We start from the raw sequence: 26,002 nt of genomic DNA, 5'->3' as shown, positions 1-26,002 counted from the left end.
GGCGCCAGCGCCGCGCGGCGCCCTCTGATGACGTCACGCGACCGCTGCCCCGCTCCAGCAAGGCCGCCGCAGCCTAAGAACGGCGTTTATTAAGGATAAAATCTGCTTAAAATACACGCGCGCACCCGTCGGCACAAAAGCTCCGCTGGGTCCCGCGGCTGCCAGCCCCGGCATCCCCTCGCTCTCCGCTGTGGGGCCCGCTGGGGCCTTGCGGGGCGCGTGTCCCCTCTGCAACCGTAGGCCCAGCCCCGGGCAAGGGTGCTGCTTCCTCAGGACAGTGCAGGGTGTGCCGCGTCCCTGCCGTACAGAGCGTTCGCTGTGCTGAAGGCACAGGGAAGCCACAGTCTGTTAAACAGTTAGTGCCAGTTTCGTACATCTGCTGCTGGCCCCACAGCCTGGGCAATCCATACGGCTAATCCGAGATGCGATGGGGCACGTGGCTGCAGCCAGCTATCTGCACACAGGCAGGAAGCAGCATAGTTCCTGGGACTACTTCAGCCAGCTCCAGTCAAAGTTCTGAAAGAGAAAATGTATAATCAATGGGTATCAAGATGTTACAATCACAATATAATCAAGAGAGTTAGGCAAAGTGGACAACGATAACAAAAGAGAATAAAAAGGAAGGCTTACCCTTAGGCTGGGCTCACCACAAAACACCAATAGAGGCGATCTCCAGAAGAGATCCTTCCCTACTGGTAGCCAGCTCTTAAATAGGTCTAGGAATTGCCTTCACCTGTGCTCCTCTGGCTGGCTCATAGCTCACCTCAGGTGATCAATCGGAGGTTCAGGCCGTGACTCAGTAGTTCCCATGCACTCCACCCCTTCACGGCGTGAACCAATGATCAGGTTAACTAAAGGGTAAGCTTTCCCTAATACAGAGATCCGGTATATCACGACGTTTATACAATTTTATCGCAACGTGTGTTGGTACAATTCAAGATGAGTGATGATCAGTGGATGTCCATACTCTTCTATGGGCCAGTGCTCGATGATGTGACCAGAGGCATGAGGTCCTGAGGTGCAGGTCCGTTCTATGTTCCATCAGTGGGAGATGCCCAACCCCTAATTTTAGCCATGCTTGGGTGACAGGAATAGTCTGTCCCCCAAAACCACCAATCATCACTCTGTTGCCATCAAATTGCCTCGGATCTCCATAGAAAATTAATGTTTGTGCTCCAGTGTCCACTAATGCCATAACTCTCTGAATATTTTTTCGGGACCAATAAATCGTTAATTCTACATAGGGCCTCTGGTCCCGTCTGGAGGCCCTATGGGGACTAACATCCCTTGTCACGCCATGAATTGTGCTACGGCCAATTCTTTTGCTTCTGATGGCTCAGGCATTGTGGCCTGAGACACCTGAGGTGGCTTTTTCTTCCTATTTGGAACAACAAAATCTTCTAAGTTCCATGTTGTTGTTGGTACCCTCTCTATAACTCTTACCCTTGATTTCTTAGGGTAGCTCTGAAATTTTTGATTGTCCTTTAGTTGTCTCCAGAGCTGGAGAAGGACATGGTTGGGCTGGCGGTCGATCTTAGCAAATTGGACCCCAGCCCAAATTAAATCATTAAACGTTTGTTTTTGGGATACCCTTATGGGTCCCGATCGAGGAGCTCGAGTAGCCGGCATTTTGGTTTTATTTACAGGCAGGACCTCTGCTTCTTCCAAAAACCAAATACTGCACCTAGTCCGCAGGCGTTCTGTTTCTCCCAAGTCGGCAACTAACTGGGCAGCCTGCTGGACTACGGCTTCTGACACTACAAGGGGATTTAATATGGAGACTAGGGTGCCATATAGATGGGAGGGAGCTTGCTGTAAAATTAAATCTCTCATCCCTGCTGAAAATTTAACCATATCAGGGCCATCAAATGTGTCTTCATAGATAGCCTCTCTTACACCCAGTTCGCAGATATAATTTTGAAGGTCCTCCATGGAGGACCACATGCCTGTATGTAAAGGTATGTCTGATTTATTCGGCCATACCATATGGCAGGCCGCCATTAACCATTCTAGTATAGAATGGTTTTCATCACGATATTGATGACCCACATATAACCTCTGTCTGAGAGCAGGATGGACAGTCATGGTGGCCGACTTGGCTATTTCTGGGCCATTCACCAAGACACTTTCTGCCCCAGAATCCCACAGCCTTAATAACCAAGCCGGCACACTTTCTCTAGGCTTCTGCCGAAATCACTGTACTAAGTCCACCAATTCTGTTGCCGTGTATGGCCGGGCTGTTACATGTAAATGAGTCTGGGCAGGGGGCCACTGATCAGGCGGCACCCCTGCCGGTCTGTCCTGTACTTTTTTTGTTTTCTGGGTTACGACAGGACGGACTTCCAGTGGATCGGTCAGAATTGGATATTCAAGGTCTGATTTGGATTTGTTGTTTTCCTGATCAACAAAGTCTGTTGATTCAGGAGTCTGGTCATCATTTATTGAAATGTTACGAATTTGGCCTACGGGAAGATGTAGAATTGGCTTCTTCCCTGTTAAAACGCCAAGTTCATGCTCCAGTTTTTCAATGCAGTCTTTCAAAAGCTGATTTTCAGTTTCTAAAGTATTATTTCTTGTATCTGCATGATTTAAGGCACTCAATAGTGGCCATGCCACCATGGAGGCAGCCAGTTGTCTTTCTTTAGTGATGAGGATGTCCTTGCCAAGTCCTTGAAAATAGTCCGCCATGCGATATGGGGAGATATTACCCATAACGCGTAAGGGACCCCATTTTTCAATGACAACAGCTAACTGATAATAGGGGGATCCCTCAAATCCTCCTCTGGCTGGCTCATGGCTCGCCTCAGGTGATCAATCGGAGGTTCAGGCCGTGACTCAGTAGTTCCCATACAGAAAGCAAGGAAAAAACACAGAGATGGAGACAAAAGATTCACTATCTAGCACTTCTCTATTCTCCAGATAATCATTCCATCACAGCTGGAAAAATTCTCACCGTTTCATGACATGGCTCACTGTGATTGCACTGCTCTCCCCACACTTACTGTAGCACTCGGGCATGGCACAACCTGTCTTTCTTGCTCTGAGAATGATGCTATGCCTGTACACAACCTACTGCTACTGGCCCTAGTGATTGTACAGGCAGTACAGAAACACAAACATATGAAAAAAAGGCTCCCAGCCATGCTTATGGAAAAATAGAGAAAAAAGATCTTACTGATTTCTCTTATGTTCTTTTGAGTGACTTTCAGAGGACAAACCTCATTTTCTGCTGTTTTCCTGTTTATCTTCTGTGTCGCGATACAAGGAGAATGGGAAAGGAACCAAGTGTAACTAAATCAAATATTTATTGGCAGAGCATGATTCCACAAGAAAGAATAATCTTTCTGAGTTAAAATATGTCAGAGTCAGATGTTGCACCATGGGATGAGGTGCGGGAGATGACAGAGAAATAGGTAAGAATAACCAATAGGAAGCCACTCAGAGAGCTTTCTCCTCCTCTAGCAATAGCAATTTCTGCTAATGAGTTTTCATTTGCTATTAAGTTTTCACTGAATTCATCCTCAGCAACTCCAGTAAACTCTTGGTTCACTGTTCAGTATGATTCATAAACAGCAGCATAGTTTCTGTTGAAACTATGAAATGTTTCTAGACATTTTAAAGTTTTTAGAGCTCTATTTCACGAACCTTCATTTCTCCAACCCTCTGTTCCTTATTTCAGCAGTTGCAACAGATAAACAATTTTAACTTTTTATCCCACATGAATAGATGCCAACCCTGAAGAGACACTGTAAGTAGCTTCTGAAAATCCAAACCAGAGCATATCAGTGGATCTCACTTCCTCAGAGATCCCTGACTTCTCTACAGGACTGCAATAGTTTGCAAAATAAATTGAGGCAATCTCAAGCTGACAGAAGCTGTATTGACTCTTCTCCTTTATAAAAAGGTCAATCTGATTGCCTAATTATATCTGAATTGGCGTTTCTAAGAAACAGACCTAAAATCAGCTAAAATCAGCTTTTCAAGAAACCTTGTGTTCTGTGACGCTCTTCATCCTCCTGGGCCCATTTGAGCAGTAACTTACCAGCCTCGATCAGTAACTTGGGAACAGCTTCAGTCTGCATCAACATTTCTGTCATGCCTTGCTATTTCAAAAAACAATTTCTGCAAAAAGCCTTCTTAGGACTCTTTAAAGCCCCGCTTTCACTATAATGAGAGCTTAATTTCATAACCAGAAAAGGGCTCCATGCAGGCTGCTTTCCATGAAGACCAGCATGTTAGCAGAGTTCAGGGAGGTAACAGACATCATATGCCAACCACAGCAATTCACATAATCACAAATAATTAAGGAGTGGTTCAGGAGTACTCCATACCCACAGAGGACACTGTTGTGGCTGTGACAGTCAGGTCCTCAGAAACACACCAACAAGCTTACCGTCAAGCTGTTCTGCTCTTCTCTTGCCTCCTGCAACATACTGCTAAAGCGATCAAGATAATTCAGGTTCTCCTCTATCACATCAACGAAGTTTTCCCTGTAGGGAAGGCATAACAAGACAAATATAAAAAAAAAGTTAACACTGACATCAGTAGTTTCTGCACTGAAGAAAAAAAGTAAAACACCAAAAAACAGTTCTCTGCAATTACAGAGCTGCCTTTTAGGGCATAAAACACGCCTGGAGGAAGCATCCAGCAGATCCTCACCCCACAAGCCTCCATTTGTTCTCCTTCCCTACAGAGGAAGTACACAAACCACTCTGAAATTCAGCCTTAAGAGAACATGGGGAATGAGCTGAGTACAAAGCGGCCTGAAATCACAGGCTTACATCTTGCAGCTTTCTGTACAGTTCTTCATACAGTGAAGCCAGATTTCGAAGAGGATCTCTGACGCCACACAAAATCACCTCAGGAAAGCACTCATTAAAGTGTGATCAACCTGTATCACTAGGAGGTAGAATATGCCCTACAGCAGCAGACAGAAAGGAGGAAGCTAAAGGTTTCAGAAAACTGACTTCCAGCAAAAGCACGCTTAGAAAATGTGTATCTTCAGAAATTAGATGTTTCAGGTCCAAAAAGAAAGAGATGGCCAAATGGATTGATAAATGAAATGTTTGTGCTTGTAAGCCCTGCTACTGCTCCACAATATCTGCACTGCTGAACACTGAGTGTTGAGCAGTCTTTGAGGGGTGCTCTTCTTCTGTTAGGCTGACTGGAATTAAAACCACTAATGAACTGAGAAAAGGAAAAAAAAGCATCAAAATCCTCAGCTCCTGTCAACTCTCTTGTCTCAGCTAGGCTGAGATATGAAAGAAATTAAGTGCACAGTGCTAACTGATGGAGGTCACAAGCTTTACTTGAGAGTGGTATATGGAAATTGCTCAGGATTGGAGCATGAAGGTTTGTGAAGAAAGAGCTAACCAAACTCCTGAGGTTTTGGAGTTTTAGTAACATATGAGGTACTGAAACTGTTTTGGAGGAGTGAAATAGAACATTGATTACTCATGACTCCAACTTCAGGCCTCCATTTCAATTAAGACTTTTAATCCTTAAGCTGTGAGAAGTACTAAATATGGCCTGATTTATCTGGCACCAGAGGTTGGGCATGAAAAGAAACTGCATTTTGGCTCCAAATTTGCCTTTTGCTGCAGCCCTGGGGCAGAGCTGTGGTGTGGGCAGCAGGAAGTTATTAAAAAACACCAGTCAGGAACTGAATAATGTTGCCGTCAGAGGCAGTCTAGTATTCTAAAACACTCTCTCATAGCATATCCAAAGCCCACCATGTGGGACGTGCTAAAGATATGTAAATAGGTCAGGGCCCCCACGCACTAGAGACACTATCAGCAGAAGACGTGGTTTCAGAGTGTATGTGCACAGTGGTTATACTGACTCCTCTCTCTGCAGCAGCATCCTTTTCTTGTTGCTCTTACCCATCTCCAGGAGTTGCCATAGATGAAAGAGGGTGAGGTGCATATTCTGAGGAGCCCTGGGGGACCCACGTGGCAGCTGGAGTTGAGGCTGTCCCTTCTAGGCTGGAGCTTACCAGTGAACGAGAAGAGCTCTGAGTCTAGAAAGAAGAAACTTGTTTTCTGTGATATGTTTCCTAAGCTGACCTTAAACGTTGGCACATGGAAATCAAGATAGTTTTGGCTGTATAGCCACTAGAAATGATGTGTAAAAATCAAGTGTATTCTTCAAACACCTGATGCTATTTAAGAAAGCACCCATTTCATTTTTGCAGAAATACTAACATAATGACAGGTTTAAAAGAGCAGACACAAGTTTACCTATCCCAGTATACATCCTGCAATACACTCAGAGAACATAAGAATGAAGCTCATGTCATGCTATGTTACATGCACTGCTTTCCAGCCTCCAGCAATTTGCCATTTAAGGACTTTCTGGGACCAAGAATTCCTTTACTGGACTTCTTTTCCATGAATCTGTCTACTGTCCTTCTAAATCCGTGTGAACTTTTAGCATCTCAAACTTCCCTTCTCTACAGTAAAGTAACTATTGTGTGGAAGCACCTCTTTTTTGTTTTGAGTTTCTTTCTTTACAGCTTTGTTTGATGTCCCCTGGTTCTTACAGTGGAAGGAAGTGCAAAAAATCCAGAAGTTACTTACGCAAGCAATTTTCAGCAAATGCCATATCTCCCTTTGTCTTTTGCCCTGCATCTGCATCACCGAGTTATCAGCTTCTCTGATGTTATTTAGAGCCACTTCAATCTTTGGAAGCAAGTCAATAATCTTCTGCTTACAGCCCAAGAGCTTGCTGTAACAAAACCAAAACACACAGTTAACTCCAGCTTGTGTGGCAGTGAGCTTTTTGAAAGTGGCCTCATCTTAAGATTCAAGGACAATTCAGTGAGAACACCCCTTTCTCTTAGCTCAACACTGTGGTAGCTGCAGGTACAAAATGTGCAAGACTGAAAGGACCCCTGGATTTTTCTGTCTGGTTAAGACTCAAAAAAAGTAGGTAGACAACACTGCTACTAATACCGAGAATATAAGCTCTTATCTGAGGTACAAAAATTGATCCTGATTATAACAGACAGTATAGAAACTCAACCACGGTATTTTAATTCTCTTTGGTCTATGCGAGTCTCTGTATGCTGATGTACCTAAGCTGGCAACTTTCTCTGTGGATCTATTAACCATATGCCACAGCTGAAAATAAGGACAGATCACATTTTGCTGACTACTGAGATCTATGTAATGTTTTTTTTGTTTGAGCTTTTGAGGAATTAATGAACAAATCACTGTTATTTTCTCAGCTTGTTACACTATTTCTTTTTAAAGATTAAAATTCCAACTTAAGCATGAGCAGACCTGCCTAATTTTAAGGTAAACTCTTGGCTGCTAACAGCACAAGCTACTGTATTTTCCTCTCATTTGCTACTAGCTATATGCATTAGCTGTCTTAGAAGAAAAAAGTGGAAATTCAACACAGACAAAAAAAAAAGGAATTAATACTATTAATATGCTATTAATATTAATGAGAGTGCTATGAGAAGTGCTTATCTGTGAATGGAACATTTGGGTACTGACCCAAAGACACAAATGCTGAAAGTTGCCTTTATTTTTCTGAATAGTTACCTGAGATGGCCAAAGAGCTCCTTCAGAACTCGGTCTTGGCTCTGAACTGTCTGCACAATAATCTTCACCATGTCTGTGCTGTCACTGTAGGCATGATCTGGAAGGAACATTAATCATTAGTAAAATGCTCAGTGAGAAGCCACTCACTTCCCCTCATTCATGCTCAGAGACAATGAAAGTCACTTAAGAGCGGGCAAACAAACTGAAACACAGTTCACAGGTTGGCTATAATGTCTCATTAGGCACAGCTTTTCTTAAACATCTCTTTGTGCCACAGATAAAAGCTTCAGTAAGGAAAGATAGTTGCCAAATGCACAAGCAACTAACTCTTCCTTGCTCATCAGGTACCACATTCAGAACACATAATGCCCAAACACGAGGCTCCATCAAGAATAACTGAGGTATTAAGAGAAAAAAAGATTGCCGTTTGGCTGGAGTGATGACACAGGAGTGGCAGTTCTTCCTGAGTATGGAGAAGTAAAGGAGTAGTATCTGGAGAAAGTGTTAGGGAATGTCAGAAGGCATACAAAGTTGTTTATGGCAGATACTCAAGTGTGAAAATCATAGGACAAACCAATGACTGGGGAACAGTATTATAGGAATTCAGGAGAATGCCTGGCTCAGCAACAAGAAGAAACTGGCTTGAGGTATGTTCTTGACAATGACTTGACTTCTCCAAAACAGTATTTTCAGGGTTGCAAGAACTGAGTTGAGAAAAAAAAAATCAGTGAAAGTTAGTTGCTGGGCACAAATGCAGAGCAGTCTTTGAACAACCTGCTTCCATACCTGGAGGTCTTGTTTTTAATTGCTTGTACAGATCTATGGCTTTCTGTTCCCTTCAAAAAGAAAGAAAGAAAAAAATCATATGCCTTCACATGGCTCAGCTATGTTTTCTTTCTGTAGTATCCTTAACTGCAAAACCTTGTTTTTGTAACTAAAGGTACTTCTGCACAGCTGCCTCAGAAATTCTTGCTCCCATTCTGCTTATGTCGCCTGGTCAATTTTAGTGACATTTAGTGACATTCTGCAAATGAAAAGCACAAACAATAGGACAGTGTTTCTTTTCCATTAAGTTTATGTTATTTCTCTCAAATATTCCAACAAGCTGCAGTTTAACTAGTTCTTGGGCCCACACCAGACTTCTTCTCTTAACTGCCCCTAGATCACCCCAGTATGATTTCAAGAAATCATGCAAACTTCTTCTCCTTATGTATGTGAGCATTTCTAACATATTTCATTGTTATTGGTCTTGAGAGTCCTGCAGCAGCCTAAGACAGGTGAGAGGTGCTCTTTCCTCCTGCTGCACAGGGAAAAAAAGAGAGCATTAGCATCCAGTGCACATCCAGTCTGACACACCACACAGGACTCACCTGTGTCTTTGGGCTGCATGCATCAAATCTTAAGCAGTGTGCTTTGCTATAGCCTGAAAAACTGAAAAACAGGAGACTCAATCTGTTCTCCACTCCTTGTTAAGAAAAGAACAGAATTTTGTCTTCGTAGCACTAGACTATCCTGAGCAACAGCTCAGGGTATACTTAAAGTACTTTGATAAACGCTGATGCAGCCTTGTGCTTTCAGTAGTGAAAGTGCTGCAATGCTTCAGAAGGCAATTTCATCAGGTGTTTAAGCTGATGTGAATGTGGACTACTGCTGCAAGAGGGAGTTCCTCTCCACCACCACTTCCTTTCCTGGGCCCAACCTGATACAGTTGTTGTGTATCAGTGACTATACATGGACAAAAAGTAACTTAGTTGACCTAGCTTTGCAGAGGGGAAAGAGCATGCCAGGAGAATGTATGCTTCCTCTCAGAATACTCAAAGTTTGTTAGAAGAGCTCTTACTATCAACAAATTTAATCTTGTTGTTTTGGCTGTCCCAGCTGTTTTCCCCATGTTTCTAGAGGTCCAGCCATCATGCAGCTCCAGATTTGTTAGGTAAGCTAGGTGAGCTTGCTCCTTTGACTGAATGCTAATAATTCTTGGACTTTACAATGCTGCTAAATGATCAGTTGATCTTCAAGAGGAAGGCAGAGCCACAGAAGGTGGGACTTTCCCTCTTAACAGCAGAGTAATCAAACTGATCTCAGCATTGCTCTGTATACTCAGCTTGCAAAAAACTGAGAAACACATTTTGAAAACGCTGACAAAAGAGCCATTACAATAGATTAAAACATCACTCAGACATCCATTAATGCACAATAAAAACAGTAAGTAAAGAACTTACAAGCTCTCCATGACTTCTCCTTGGCGCCTTGCATATGGACTCTTTTGAAGCTCCACAATCTCTGTGTGCAAAGCCATGATCTGTTCATCTAAATATCCAATATCTTCAGCCTATGGGGAGATGCAGTTACAAGTCAAATTGAAGAAGGACAGCAAGAATAAAGATAAAAATCTACAGAATATTTCTTTGGACAATAGGCTGACTCCCTGCAGACTTTAGGAGATAAAGACTCTTCAACATGACTGCTATTATAATAACCAAGGTTACTCACTGATACCATTTGCATTCACAACAAGGATGAGAAAAATCAACTTCTTCATTAATCACAGCTCTTCAAAACGCTTGTTGTACATACACACTCTGGGTCTACAAATGTTCCAGCAGCAGAGATGTTTTCTCTTGTTCTTACAGCGTGAATAAAAGGTGCTCTAACATTTTACATTCCCACATGCATTTTGGCCTAACATTTCTCTAGTACTTCACATCTTCCTCAAAGCAATACAGAAATACTAGTCTTATATCAAGCCTCTCACACGGTCAGATAAGGCAATGAACAACAATTTTTCCAAGCACCAGTAGAAGCCAAGTGGTGCCCAACATACACTGGAAATCTCTGGCATGGTTGAGAAAACACAAGTTACAATCTTGGAATCATGGACTGTGGATATTGAACGAGCACAACAGAAGTGAGTGGTAAAGAAACTGCCTTCCTGAGAAAGCATTCTGGGATACTGAATCTTTTCCTTTCTGACCTGAGTCTGTAGGATCTGCAGAGGGAATGTTTTCTGGAACATAGTTGTTACTGAAACTGCGGAAGTACTTGGTGTGAAGGTATGTAAATAGGATGAGACACCAGAAAGGGATGGCAAGTAAAGAACAAAATAAGAAGTGAGAAGCCATGTGATCAAAGGAGGTCGTAAGAAAAATGCTGCTGGTCTCTATCTGGAGCACTATGGCTCACCATAAAGACTGTAACTGTGTCTCATAAAAGTTATGCTGCCTGCTGGACAGTCACTGTGTACTACAGAATAAATCAATTTCCATTTCTGATAAACGTACATGGTGTGACTACAATCTGGACTGCAAGGGTTGAAGATAGATCATAATCCTCAGGCTCTGCAAAGCAAACACTTGTTGATACTCTGGATTTCCTAGAAACAGCTGTTGACAACTTTGAATTATTCTGCTACATGCAGCCATATTTATATTTCTTGTTTCCTACAAGAAGCGTATTGGGTTCATATGGCAAGGTTTTGGTAGCAGGGCTGTAAGGGAGGTCTCTGTGTGAAGAGACCAAGAGCTTCACCACGTTAGAGAAGACCCAGCACTCCACTGAAAGGACTGGGAAGATGGTAACTGGTGAGCCATCTCCCTGTATGTAATGTAACCAGCAAGCTTTTTTATCATATTAACTCCTCTGTCCTGCTGAGGACCAGGAGTGAGTGAAAAGCTTGACAGCTTTCAGCAGATGAGACATAATAGAGACTACTTTCTGAGATATTTTAGACATCTACTCTGAGAAATACACTGCAAATGCTCTGCTTTCTCTTTGTGACCCTTCTGCATGGCTTCTGCCTCCCAGGCTTTATTCAGTATATCCAGGAGAAAAGAAGTAGCAGCTTTTGACAATAAACCATTGTGATCATTCTATTTCTGTCCTCAGTTTTTCACAGCTAAAAGCTTACTTTTTCCCCTGTAAAGGACTGGACAGAACAACAGGCAGAGTTGTTCTATGTCAAGGTCTCTATTTCCTTATTACTTTCAATGGAAGTAAAATTGAAATACTCTCAAAAAACACACATCAGGATTCTAGCAGTGGGTATATTTCAGCTAGGGTTTCTCACAGGACAAGTCTTTAACACTGTCTCCCACAGTATTCTCCTGGAAAAGCTGGTGTCACGTGGCTTGGACAGGTACACTCTTTGCTGGGTAAAGAACTGGCTGGAGAGCTAAGTCCACAAAGTGGTGGTGAATGGAGTTAAACCCAGGTGGTGACTGGTCATGAGTGGTGGTTCCCAAGGGTCGGTACTGGGGCCTGTCCTGCTCAGTATATTTATTGATGACCTGGATGAGGGCATTGAGTGCACCCTCAGTAAGTTTGCAGGTGACATCAAGCTGGGAGGAAGTACTGATCTGCCTGGGGGTAGGAAGGCCCTACAGAGGAATCTGGACAGGCTGAATAGCTGGGTTGAGGCCAGTGGGATGAAGTTCAAAAAAACCAAATGCCAGGTCCTACACTTTGGCCATAACAACACCAGGCAATGTTACACGCTTGGGGCAGAAGACAACTCTCACTAAGAACTGGTTCTAGCTCCATTCTGAATTTCTTAAGAATGACTCTAATTTCTTTTACCAAAACTCAATTTGCCTGCTTATTTGCAAGGAATTTGTCTGTATTCTTAAGTTAAGCATTGCAATTTTCAGATCACTGCCTAGTGACTGACTAGTATCATTTTCAGTTTTAGCAATGTACATTTTTGTGTGCAATAAAATCAAGGTAGAAGACTCTTGGCAACACCACTCCTTTTTGGTAGTAAACAACATTTCTCTACAGCCTACTTTCCTATATAAACAAACTGAGTCTAATGAATTTTGCATTAGTTTTGCTCAAACCACTGGATTCAAACAACTTGGTGCATACCTGGGCACACTGAGAGGCCTTCTCTTCCATCTCTTTCCATGCTTTCAGCATCTTTTCTGAAGCTTAAGAGAAAAGATTTGTTAACGTTTAAAAAGCTACAGATGACGAAAAGAAAGCATGACACAAGCTATGCATGCATCAGTTGAATTTAAAGACAAAGAGGTTGAATCTCTATAGGTTGAATCTCTAAGCAGGAGCCACAACCCAGTTGTGGGAACAGCTGACATGTATTACTACACCTGCAGTTATGGAGGCATCTTATACTTTTTAACCTCCTTTGCTCGTGCCAAATTCATCTTTTTCCCCCAGAAAAAAAAAACAAAAAACAAAAAAAACCAAACACATAAAGATGCTGAGAAACACAATGGCAGCTCTTGCATACATTTTCTTTTAAGGTAATTCCTACCCACAGTGGTTCACAGTTAGCCCAATCCTTTACAAAAATCAGACAAGGCACCCAGGAAAGTATTACAAAAATATGTACATATGCCATAAGCCATCTGATCACTGTATCTCTCCAGGTCAAGGCGAATACTCTGGTGAAAGAATTCCAGCTTTGCTTTCAGTTGCTGAGAGGCTGATACCATATTGTTTTTCATTTTTATTAGGTTGGCATTATACCGAAGGAGACTCAGCCTAACAAATGAAAGAAGAACATCATATTAGCTGAAAAGTGTATGTGCATTTATGTGGTCAGCAACCAAAGAAGCTGTCACTGAAGGCAAGACAGGTAAACAAAAGAAATAGTGAGATGTTTACAACAAGGAGTGTTAGTGGGGTCACAGACTCCAACTCACCCTCAGAATATGCAGGTCCTCAACAAGCAAAAGAGGAAGTCCTTTCTCATTTCTTATTTTTTTTTCTTCATGCATGTGTGTCAATTAAGCAACCTTTGCAGTGGGGACTACTGTTAGCATACACAGGCTTCTGTAGCGTGGCCCCTGGTGAATGCTGTCATCTTTTTTACTGTCTGAGGCACATAATACTGCCCATTTGCTGCCACACAGGATAAAACCCTACAAACACAGCAAACAGTTTCCCTGATTCTGCCACTTGTGAAACAAATGCCCTGGGCTGTACCGTGCTGCCAGCAGCTTGAGCTGATCAATCCTCTCATGTCAGCACTGGTGAAGCCACTCCTGGAGGACAGAGCCCAGTTCTGGGCTCACCAGTGCAAGAGAGACATGGACATACTGGAGGGAGTTCAAGTAAGGGCAACAGAGATAACTAAAGTTCTGGAAAATCATTCATAGGAGGATGAGCAAGTAGAAGAAGTTGAATGGGCATCACTATATGTAAATATTTGAAAGGAAATTTAAAGAAGGAGGCTCGTTTCAGTGGTTCTCAGTGACACGACAACAGGCAATGGCCCCAAACTGAAATGTCTGAGGTTCCATGTGAACACTAGGAAACACTTTTTTTTTTTAATTTAAACTTTTCAATGAGGACTGGCACAGGTTGCCCAGAAAGGCTGCTGAGTCTTCATCCTCAGAGATATTCCAGAGCCATCTGTACATAGTTCTGGACAAGTTGTGTCAGAAAGGATTGAACCAGATGACCTCCAGAGGTCTCTGACAACCTTGGCTATTCTGCAAGTCTATGACTGCATTCAAGTTTTTTCAATTGTTATCAACATCAGGCAGTATGAAATAGAATTAATGGAGCTGTTTAAATTCCCAGCCCAAACACACTTCATAATGTAGAAGTATAGAAGATCAGAGAGCTATAAAACTTTTAGCAATTAGGAGTCCCCTGAGCTGCATGCTTCCAGTCAGTCTCCGTGTTTGCATAATACTGAATCCTCTGAATTAAGAATAACAACTTACATAGCAGCTCTCTGGCCCTGGAAAAGCCTGCTGTAATCTTCTTTTAGCCCAATGACGTAGTGAACTGCTTCTGCCCATACCTTGCGGAGCTGAGGAATTGGTAGCTGGATTTTACTATCCTGTACTGAATACAAGAAAAACATAATTGCACCTAAATGGAAGAACAACTCTAGAAAAGGAGTCTAGTGCTTACAACATTCCCTATTCCTGCTTCAGGTACTTAAACTAACAGATCAAGACACATAAGAACTGCTCATTTGCTATGTGATGTTCTGATTTTTTTGAGCATTTTGGCTACTGGCAATAAAAGGTGTGACATAACACTATGTGAAACGTCAGAAAAGGCAGGACCCATGGTTTGTTTTATCCATTAATTCTGCATCTAAAGCACTCGCTCAAGCTACCAAAGCTCTACAGAAGAGTTCCAAAAGAGTAAGCAACGGATGCTCTAACTGTTAAATCTATAAAATGTGGAGATAACACTGTAGATAACATTTTGCTAGGCTGCTACAGGTTCTTAAATGGTCCTCTTAGTCAGAGGCTGCCCTTCGAAATACACACAGAGATTAGCAAGGCAAATCTACTTCCACAAGAAGTAATGCTTTCAGGTCCAAGGTGTCCTCCAGCATACTTACCAATATAATTTACACACTCAGACAGACTCCGAGAAGCAAAGGGTCCATCATAGACAATTTTGCTTTTATCGAACAAGTAGACCATATAGCTATCCCAGCCCCTCTGCACAAACAAGAGAAAATCTGGTTACAAAACGAACTCGTTATTGTCATCAGAAACTCTTCATATCTGATGCCTTAAAAAATTGACTTTGACAGATTCCACAGAAGCACAGGACCCTTTGCTAGCAAGTTACTTTAAAGATTTAGTTGGAATATAACCATAGCAACCTATGTTATCCAAGAAAATCATGCTACACAGAGTAAATTGTCTCAAGTGGGATGAGATCAAAGCAATTAATCTTCCTTAAGATTTCAAATTCCTTAAGAGTGGGAAAGACTTTAAATGAACAGAATCATTCTTACTACGCCATCAATAACACACTGGGAAGCAGGTTTCCGGGGGTCCAGGCAAATTCCTGTCTCCAAGAGCAGTTCCTGATTTCCAGTGCTTATTCCAGTTTCAAACTCAATTCGAATCTGAAGGGAATGAAGACTTTCCTCAGGATGCAAGAGAAATGAAACAATCTTGGCAGAGGTCATATTTAGGATGTGCACTATCTGTAAAAAAGAGTGCAAATTAATTACAGGTCACTGGCTATCCAAGACAATGCACATAATAGCCTCAAAGGGTGTACGTAACCATAAACCATAAAGTTTTAGCAATTACAATAATTAAGTGCAGGTGTAAAGCCTCACATCATAAAATTCAGACCTGTAACTTTTAACTCAATATCAGAAAACTATGACCAAACTCCCTCACAGCTCCAAAGCTACACTGCAGCTTCATTACACGAAAAGAATAGAAACAAGCTAGCATACAGGCCATCTCAAGTCTGTCATCTCTGAAGTAGCCAGCACTGCTTTCAAAAAGAGGAGTCTAATTCCTCCATATAAAACAACTGTGACATAACTCCACCTATCTTCTCACTGCTCTCATGGCTTTCTCTGTTTTTACTGTATCTGGGTGGAAACCGTAGGTCTCAAACCACATCACAATATGCAGATTGTGACAAGTCCCAATTATTGCCAAATATTTTTGGCAATTATTGCCCAATTATTGCCCAAATATTGTGTTTCTGTCTCTAATTCCTTTGGAATTCTTTCAGGTTATCCTCTGGCTTCCACGCACTTCTGCCTCAGTTAGTCTCACTTCAGCAGTTAATTAATAAATAATTTGAAGGGGAACAGCCAAGTAAATACAAACTCTGATCTACTACTAGTACACAAACCTGAAGTCACTGTATCAGTAATACAGTTCAAAATTAACAGTCATTAGCAAATACTGAACAGTCACTTGAGCTTGCTGAGTCCTTACTAAGATGACAGGCAGGAATTTAGGATCATTCTTCTGCTACAAAGCTAGAGATTAATATAGCATATGATATTCTATCCTCAGATATGTGCCAGACAGGCTGTATATACACATACTTTCCAACACCAGCAAAAAGATTCCTCAAAACCCAGAAGCTAGATGATGCCGGGATTATAGCTTTGCTGTATTGAGCACAATTCCTGTTTTCTGAAATGTTTCTACTGAGCCCATTAAAACTACACTCACCTTCAAATTCAGTATGTGATCCATAATTAGGAAGCACTTTGGACAATTGGTTTCAGGATCTAAACCTCCACCCCTCTGTTCTGGATCCCAATTCAGCATCAGTTGCAACCAACTTTCCATCGGTTCTACAATTAAACTAAACAACAATAATAATGAATTTCAAAACAGAAGAACCATGAGAAAGAGAAGGCAGATATTCTAACACACTAAGCTCACTTAGTAAACCTTAAACAGTCTTAAAAAGCAAAACTGTCTACAGAACAACCATCATCATGGTGCAGAGCTGCTTGGAATAATTACTGAATTGTAGGGGCTGGAAGGGACCTCTAGAGATCGTTGAGTTCAACCCTGCCACAAAGCAGGACCTCTGTAGCAGACTGCCCAGGTGGGCGTCCAGATGGGTCTTGAGAGGAGACTCACCACCTGTCTGAGCAGCCCATCCCAGAGCTCCGTAACCCTCACCATGAAGGCGTTCTTACGCACTGCTGCAGAACTTCCTGTGCTCCAGTCTATGGCTATTTCCCCTTGCCTTGTCCCCACAGATAGCTGAAAAATGGCCCTTCATCTCCCACAAAGCTCTCTTCCTTGTTTATCCACATCAAAAGCACATAACTTTATTATCAGTAACGTGGTGAAAGGCACTGCACAGTGCAAGAAGCACTCCCACTCAGGGATGCATCACTAGCTTCAGGAAACTTTTTTTTTTTCCTATCTACAAATATCATTTTCCTTTAAGCACCTGTGCTGTGGCCCTTGGTCCTTCCACTCTGCCTCTCTATAAAGAGTCTGGATCTGCTGTTTCTGTAGCACCCCACGAGATACTGGGAGACAAAATCAGATGCTTCAGCTTCAGGAACTTCTTGTATGCTCTATTCAGCAGGCTCTGACCATCTCTGAGGCGTTGGTTGTTCTTGCCACAGTATTTTCCAATGCAAATACTAGATGATTTTGCTTTCACGAAGGAGCTAATTTAAGCTCCTATGACTAAAATTACATTAGAATCGTTTATGACTTGGTTTATGAGATTCAATACCATCAAATTTTCAGGCAGATATTAATGAAGTCATCTCTCTCAGTGAAGAGCCCAAAGTTCCATGAAGATCTATGGGGCTACAAGCTATTCCGTAACAGCAAATAATAGCTTGCTTACAGATTGAGACAGTATTTAGGAGAAAGAAGGACCCCTCCATTTAAAAGATGAGCCAAAAATTATCATATATAATCACATTGTCACACTTACCTGCAGATGCTGTGAGGCTGTGGCAAATGAGTACTAAAGCGAACCTCCCCACTCATCTCTTCAGAAGCAAATATGTGTTTTGGATCCTTCTTCTTGATTTTTTCATGCCTAGAAAATAAATTCTTTATGGGTATGATAATATTTCTTTTGTAAAGGGCCAAGCAAACCTGGCATTAGCAAAAAGTATCAGCTTTAGAAAACGAACTTTTTTCAGGATGAATATATTTCTAAACAATTCACCTAGCACAACTATCTCCAACTGGAAGAAGGGAGTCCTTGCAATTAACTCTATCTCTGGACACATTTTCACATCTGCTTGCAAGGACATCTGGAGAGCATCAAACAAAAGGACCAACAGGTAACAATTAACTGCGGACCACAGGGCAATCCTGCCCAATAAAATCAGCCTCTGCACAACTGTGAGACAGTTTGAACTTGCAGGAGTCATTTGGCAAAGTCACTGCACTTGCCTTGATGCCAGAGGAGCATATAAGATAGAAGTATTAGAAATACTGTGTATTACTGGAGCCAACACTAGGAGAAACCACCGTTGGCAACTCCACCTGTTCCCTCATCCTGGCTCCCTTCAGCACTGGTTTGCATCTTGCCTAGAGCTTGGTTGCTTGCGCAGCAGCAGGATTTCCCAGTGCAAATCCCATGTAAGCATGGCCCGGGCTGCAGCCATCAGCCAGGGGTGAGGTAGACAAACACTTCGTGCCCCTGAAGGCCAGTCTGCTCTCTTAATCAGCCCCAGTTTTGAACAGAAGCTGCACGCAGATGGCCGACACTGCTTTCTTCCTTTTTGTGAGTACAGATGCTTGGAAGAGCTGTTTCTCTCTGTCATTTGTTTTTCACTACTTTTTTATTATAAAATAGAGTTTTCCAAATGTTGGAAAAAATGGGACAAATATTTGAACTACTATAAGAATAAAATCCCAAGAGTTAGGATTTTAAAGAGAAACTACTGCACTTTAAAATTTACTTCCTCTCCCTCCCATTATTTTAATGCTATCAGGAAAACAAATTTCATACTTGTTCTGTCGCAGAATCACGCTTTGAAAAATCCATCTTTATTTATATGGTCCTGATATCACAAGCTAAGATGTGGAAATACTTCAATAATACAACAATAAGCCTTTCTGCTCTTTGTTCTAGCCATGAGACAGTAAGGAGAAACTTCCACATATGTGGAAGTCCAATTAATGTTCTTCAGTTCTCATCCTTGGTAAGCTATTTGGAAGCACATCCTATGTGTCTACACTGCAACAGGAAGTCTTGCTGTGCATTATTTGTTGCTAAAAAATAAGTGACCTCACAGTCTAGCGGAACAAAGGACTGTATTGCTCCTCTCCATGCATTAATCTGTCCTGACATTACTTCCCTGTTTAACAGCGTGAATTATAATCAAGTTTTTTGATTCAAACTTCAAATTCTTGCATTAATTATTATGCTCACAGGCACCCACAACGATATGTATAAATTACTGATCAAGGTGTCATTAATGCAATGAAAGTACAACTAGCTACTGCAAGATTTAACAGACCAAGAAGCCTCATTATTCAACAGCAGTAAGTTTGATATTGGGATTCTCAGTCTCACTGACAGCTGTCAGTCCTTTTGCTGAATGTCTTACCAGGTAAATGGCTGGAGATTGTGCAGGAAAGGCCGAAATCCTGCAATGCATTCAAACACCATCGTTCCAAAGCTCCAGTAATCAACAGTGACAGAATAGGATTTATTCTCGAAGAGTTCGGGAGCCTGAAAAGAACCATACAAGGACACTTCAGAGGCAATTCAGGCAATCCAGCACTACCGCAGAGACAAATCTATGTTTAGGAGTGGCTGTCAGCTCCAGAAGGAAAGAGGTGGAACCAGCAGAAGGGTGACAAGGGACTTCTGTAGGTTCTCACACACTTCTACGATGCTATAAAATGCGTACATCACTTGTACACATAAAAAACAAAACACAGCTGCCTTACCAAATATTGCAATGTTCCAACAAATGAAGTGCACAAGCTTCCTTGATCCAAATCCTTTGCGTAACCCAGGTCAATTATTTTGTGAACGATCTGTAAGCAGTTTAAATAGATCATCAGAAGAACAAATTCAGAGGGAAAAAAACCAGCACAACAAACCAAACCTATGCAGTGACATGCATCCAAGAAAGGGAAAGCCAGAACAGGAACTCCAGAAAAAGTCTGTGGTGAAGGTTTGAGACATGACACTGCACTGAAGCTTGCTGTTTCACCACATAAGCTGGCCTCAGCTTAGACTCAACTTTGTTTAAAGCAACTCATCAGTTTTAGCTTGGTATTCTATCTTATGATGTTGGAATTTGAGGAGTAACAATAAATAAAACCATTTTTTGTTAAACAATCCACTTGGTTGTACTTCTGAACTAGCTTGATTGTATACACAACCCTCAAACCCACAAATGTAAGGCTACCATAAACTACAGTTTTGTATCTTTCATCCTCTGTTTGCATGTGAAGTTCTTGAACAGAAGCAAAAATCGTTTGCTTTTAATGATAAAGTTTACAGAATAAGCAAAGTAGAATCTGTTGCTTCAAGAAGATACAAGCATTTCATAAATTCAGAGTTAAGTTTTCAGTCTAGTTCAGTGCCAGAAGTTAGTCACTCTTTTATTTCTCTCAGGTAAAGCTGCTCACAGTTTGCAGAGATGTGACTTACCTTCCCACCTTCATCCTGAAGAACAATATTTTCAGGCTTTAAATCTCTGTGTATAATTCTGTTTTTGTGCAAATATTGGATACCAGAGCCTAAAAGACATGTGTGATATGACAGAAAAAACACACTTATTAAAGACATAGCTAAAAAATACCTCCAGTTTCTTTGATTGTGAAAGCAACATGTTTTCATTTAGAAGAAACACTAAGATCTTGACTTAGAATATTTGCTGGGTTTGCACATACAGCTACAGGACTGAACAAGCTGTTCCTCTGCTCTTCAGAATGGGGAGGCTGCTGTGAGCTCAGACCTGGTGGCACAACTGCAAGGCAGATCTCTTGCCTTAAAGGTGAGAGAAGGGAGCTGATTCCCTGATTCAGCTGGGAGCTAAGTAGGAAAAAAATAAAAATTAAAAAAAAAATAAAAAAATCAACCAGGTTTTAGCCAGGCTGGTTTTCAGAACCTCACAAGGTCATGGAAGTGGCTGGAGGGAACAAGAAAAGGCAAAGGGCGGGACTTTGCCTTGTGGCAAAATGCCTTGAGGTAGCTGTGAAGCTACTACTAACAGCAACAGGAGAAAAACTGCCTGTGGGAAGAGAGGAAATCATTACTCCACCCAAATAACACCACCTGCTGCTAAACAAAAGGTTATTTTGCAACTCAGCTACAGGACACTGCCACATACAGAACAGCAAAAAACAACTGTCAAAGTGTGAGATTTTTTTAACCTTCAAGACGTGATATCTCTCACTAGAGACAAACCTGCAACCATCACCAGTCTATTACTCATTTACACACTTAACAGTTTCCAACTTGCACTTCTCCATGGCACTTTGAAATAGGGAGAGAATGCAGTACCAGCAACATATAAATGCTTTATACAGTAAAATGCTTCTGATTTTAGGTGAAGCTGTCAGACACAAGGCTGGCAAACAGCCTGTGTGAAAGAACACAGATCATGGCCTGAACAGGCAATCAGCCCATGAGAAAGAGCTCAGGTTAGCTTGGGAACACAAGTAAAGTGCCTCTAGCTTCTGCATGTAGCTGGAAGAAACTTCTTTGCGAGAAACTTCCCTGTAGCTGTAACTCAGTCTCCTTGCTTTCTCTGAGTGACCATGCTTATTCTGATATCTGGTGCTTTATTGTCTCCTGCTGTTATATATATAGTTATGGTACTAATGGTTTGTGCAGACATCTTGCTGGTCACCACAGGAATCTGCTGGGTGTGATCCCAGGGCAGACATTCCACCCGCAGGCTGGCACTGGTAACGAAGACTTCGTGGAGACTGTACTGGCTGGCTACCCCAGCAATGTGAGTACCTCTCCATTAAACTGATGCAGAACACTTGTCTCCACATACTTTCTTAAGGATCGGTAAACTTTGTACAGATGGCTGACTTTTGTGTTACACAGCCCTATGGAAAACAACTCCAAAACAACTTGGTGTTGTTTTCCTCTTTGGCTTCATGTTCCCTTGCCATTTTGTGAGCCCTAACACCAGTCAGGAGTGACTCTGGAAAAACCATAACACTGTTTTGACTAATAAAGGTACCAGTCCTTTTCCGCATCAGAAAAATAAACCTTTAGGGGAAAGCCAACCATCTCTCCTCTCCCTCATAAAGAGGACATGAGACTTCTGCCTAGAAGCCCAGACCACTGTGTTCAAGATACTTTTTCATACCAAGATGGCTCCATTCCTAGGAGAGACTGGTTAACTATCAGAGAAAACAAAGATGAAGGAGCTCTGCTGAGGAGCATTCTTGGAAGGCTAGCTTGCAAGGAAGACCATCTGCAGACGTAACTCTCCAACAGATTACCTATCCTCTTCCAGAGCAGCCAAGAAGCTGCTTTAAGGTGCATCTCTCCTATCTTTTCTTACAGACCTTTCAGTAGTCAAGAATTTGGCCACCAAAATCTTCACCTCCCCCTGGAACCTGAGGCAAAATGTGGATGCTGCATCTTGACACAGCCACCCTTGTTGCAAGCAAAGGAGACAACAGACACCATCACTATGTTAGTCGCATTCTATGGTCCTATGTTAAAAATAACTCTTTCAAAATGACAAGCTTTTCAACATTTAGGCACTTATTTAGGGATCCCTCACCTAATTAATCCTCAGTTGAAAGAAATCACTAGCCGGAAGATTGCTGGACAAGACATGGCATGATTAGCTTGTATGTTCTCTTCCTCTTCCGCTATGCTCTTACCCATCTTGCTCTCCACTCTGCTTTATTGGCTGTCCCATCCTCTCATCCTGAACAAACAGAATTTCTCTGCTACTAAGCGCATTCTACAGAGTGAAGCCACATAGAAACATAGACATACACCAGACAGCTTCTTGCTTTTAAGCGGTAGAAGTTACACTCCTTCAGACTGGTGTGCAGCTTGGCATCTGCTGAGCCATGAACAGAACAGGAAACTTGTGACGTTAACGCCACAGAGTTACCCACAGCTGAACACTATATAGCTTCTTCAGTCCCTTTCCATGGACACATCATTAGTGCAAGCCTCTCATCTCTGCAATCAGCAGAGACACAGGATCCTCGCTCTGGAATAGAAGCCCAGCTTAGTTTTGCACACTGTTTTTGTTAGTCCCCTTCTCAGGTAGCTGAAAAAGGAAAATGCCATTACACATAAATACAAATATACAGAAAACAAACAGACACTGAAGTCCATAGACTACATACCAATGTCACTAAGAAGAGAAAGTATTTGGCTTTCCTTAAGTCCACAGCAGTTTTCTGGTTTGTTTAGCAGCTACAAAAAAAAGATGATGATGTTTACACTCACAATGCATCAATCAATAGTCAGGAACAAAGCCTTCCATCCCTTGCCAACACCACACAGAAAACAACACAGCTTGAATATAACTCTTGTTGAATAGAGTGATAGAAAAGAGGGCAGGGAAAGAAAGAAAATAAAAAAATCACTGCACTGAGACAAGGTTGAAGAGATTTGGACTGCTAGAATAAAACCACAGAAATCTGAAAGCTGTTGGAAAACAAGCAGATGAGAGACTCAGATCAGGACCAAGGGCTGGGAGCAGTGAGGATACCCAGGCTCCCCGAACCTCATGTTCCTCATCTTCTGTGGAAACTGCCCCAAGAGAGCACAAGCATAAAACATGTGCATGACCCACAGACACAGATGCTTTTCCAAGCTTTATAAAACATCATGGATGTGCAGTGGCAAATTAACAGCACTGAAAAGCACAATGTCCAAGAAATGAGAAATAGTGCTTCCTTTTTTTTTCTTCTCATTTTTTCTAAAGAACAAAGGATTACATGTGGTCAAGTGAAATAAAGTACAGTACTTCTCAAGCTGCACTAGCATCTATGCATTAGATGCTAAATAATCAAATACTGCACTGAATGTACAGCTAATATAACCCCAAATTTCTTGGCTGAGGTCTCCAATTTGCGTTCAAGTATTCTCAAAACTTTTACTGCATAAATACAACACCCAAGCATCACCAGGTACGTGGACAGCTATGTACCTATGCAGTATGCTACTTCCACATATAGCCCCTTCCTTTAATTGACAACCTCTCAGCCTCTTAACATTGTCCCAATTGTTTTAAACATTACTAAAACATAAGATGAAACCGTTATACATTAATTGCTCTCACAGATATGCATTACATCACTTAACATCTGCTTGGATTTCTCCAGTCTGTTTGCTGTGTAGCACTGGTGAGAAAAACAACAAAAGCTGAACATAAGAAAAGTTTCCTGACCACTCCGATGACATGATTTCTAAGCAGACTTAAGTGGCAGAAATTTACTTTACCACCACTAAACAAGGGACTGCCTCCTGTGTACAGCTACAATGGAGTGGAGCAAGAGTTTTTATCTAGCTGTGCAGCTGCTGCCAGTTTCCTTTTCTTGTAGGTGCTGCAGCTTTGTGGAGGAACAGTTCCCAGCTGATAGGAAAGAGCCAGCTAACGTTTGTGAAACTGGCACCAGCCCAGCACTGAGAGCTGTACACGTGGTAGTTAACGACGTATCAGACTCCAAACTCTGACATGTAGAGTGCTAGCATCTAGGCTTACGTTGGAATGGACCTTAAAGCCCATTCAGTTCTAACCCTTGCAATGGGCTCGTCACATCCCATCAGATCAAGTTGTCCAGGGCTCTATCCATCATGGCCTTGGGCACCATCAGAAATTGGGCACCCCCAGCTTCTCTGGGCAGTCTGTGCCAGGGCCTCACTGCACTCTAAGTAAAGAATTTCTCTCCATTATCTAAATTTATTTTAAGGCTATTTTCCTTTGCTACATCATTACGATGATGCCAAAAGTCAGTTCCCCTGCTTATAAGCTCTTCGAGTACTCACTGTATATTTACTTCTCTGGATCTACACTAAAAAAGAGAAGCTCTACAGAACATATATGGCTTCATAGATGGCCACAGCTATGGGGACAGCACCACCACCCCTTGTTTTGCTGTGCCACGCAAAGCTAAGCAGTCGTTACCTTCCGGAGGTCACCCCCCGAGCAATACTCCATTGCCAGAAGAGGCACATCATTCACAAGGAAGTTCATTTCCTCAGGAACTTCGCAGGCTCTCACTATGTTGGGATGGTTCAACCTAGACAGACAGAAAATTTGTGAAAGCCCTGGCTACTCTACTGAAGAGTGGGAAGAAAGGTCAGCTGGCCAGCCAGGTTTAACGCCTCAGGTCTGAACTACGCTCTCCAGGTACACCCTTGCTGAGAAGCACCCAGTCCTATACACCCCCCACCTTGGGAACACCTCAAAGCCCACATGCAGCACTTTAACAGAGAGCTAGGCTCCCGGCTCGAACTCTGGCTGAAGTTATTTCAGCTGTGCCTCTATTCCAGTACACAGGGAAACCTCCCTTTTGGCCTAGGGGTGTAAGCACGTGCAAGCATACGGTGCACAGACCCACAGGCCGCCAGCACCTGCTCTTCGATCACGACGCACCGTTCCCGCGACTGACCCGCAACCCACGGCAGCCGCAGCTGTCAGCGCGCCCCCAGCGCCGCGGGCGAGGAGGTGAGCGGAGCGGTGCGCATCCACGCTACGACGCCGCCCCGCGGGGCCGCTGCCGCGCCCGAGGACGACCCAGGAGAGCCGGGCGGCCGGCGCAGGCTGCGCGCAGAGCCTCGCGTGGACCCCCGGAGCACAGCAGGACGGGGCCCCCGCGGCGCCGGGACAGCTCCGGTATGCGCGAGGCGAGGGGCGGCTCTACCAGCTTAGGGACAAACAGGGAAGCGGCGGCGCCTGCTCGCCGGCCGGAGGCCCGGCACTCACTTCTTCATAATGTCGATCTCGTGGCACCAACGGTCCTTGTTCTTGACGCTCAGCTCCAGCCGGCACGACTTGATAGCCACCCGGGCGCCCGTGTCCTGCGGCACACAGCCCCGTCACGGCAGGCCCGCTCCCCCGCCGCCGCCCCCCCCACGACCGCCGCCCCACCTGGTGCTGGTACAGGCAGACGTTACCGAAGCCGCCGGTGCCCAGGCGGTCCCGCATCTCCCAGGGCCCGCAGCCGCCCGCCGGCTGTCCCCGCAGTGCCACGCCGCTGGGGGCCGGGGGGGGCCCGCGCTCCGCGCCCCGCTCCATGGCGCCGCACACA

At 43.0% G+C, this 26,002-nt stretch overlaps 1 protein-coding gene across 1 annotated transcript; it reads right to left on the bottom strand.

Annotated features, from left to right (window-relative positions):
- Positions 1-62: 62 nt before the first annotated feature.
- Positions 63-25,989, bottom strand: CHUK (component of inhibitor of nuclear factor kappa B kinase complex). Its single transcript, XM_042862716.1, has 21 exons — positions 25,843-25,989; positions 25,678-25,772; positions 24,877-24,991; positions 23,090-23,159; positions 20,406-20,494; positions 19,694-19,783; positions 19,348-19,472; positions 17,715-17,822; positions 16,475-16,610; positions 15,280-15,474; positions 14,875-14,977; positions 14,240-14,363; positions 12,898-13,049; positions 12,414-12,475; positions 9,773-9,882; positions 8,337-8,386; positions 7,551-7,647; positions 6,579-6,726; positions 5,883-6,019; positions 4,394-4,490; positions 63-516 (listed from the first exon to the last, which is right to left on the bottom strand). Exons 1-21 carry the CDS (start codon positions 25,987-25,989, stop codon positions 490-492), a joined length of 2,277 nt encoding a protein of 758 aa, XP_042718650.1. The 3' UTR covers positions 63-489.
- Between the last annotated feature and the right edge of the window lie 13 nt (positions 25,990-26,002).

This window comes from Lagopus leucura, unplaced genomic scaffold (genome assembly GCF_019238085.1).
Source record: "Lagopus leucura isolate 7727_CA_CO unplaced genomic scaffold, USGS_WTPT01 Super-Scaffold_739, whole genome shotgun sequence".
Classification (NCBI taxonomy): domain Eukaryota; kingdom Metazoa; phylum Chordata; class Aves; order Galliformes; family Phasianidae; genus Lagopus; species Lagopus leucura.
Note: the sequence above shows the minus strand (reverse complement) of the source record. Positions and strands in the feature narration are given on the sequence as shown.

What these genes read in the sequence shown, in the direction of transcription:
- CHUK (XM_042862716.1), bottom strand. Translation starts at nt 25,989, where the DNA reads ATGGAGCGGGGCGCGGAGCGCGGGCCCCCCCCGGCCCCCAGCGGCGTG. An exon ending in TTGGAACATTGCAATATTTG is followed by an intron (nt 19,473 to 19,693) that starts GTAAGGCAGCTG and finishes GGTTCTTTTCAG; the next exon opens with GCTCCCGAACTCTTCGAGAA. An exon ending in ATGGCAACTCCTGGAGATGG is followed by an intron (nt 4,491 to 5,882) that starts GTAAGAGCAACA and finishes CCTTCCCTACAG; the next exon opens with GGAAAACTTCGTTGATGTGA.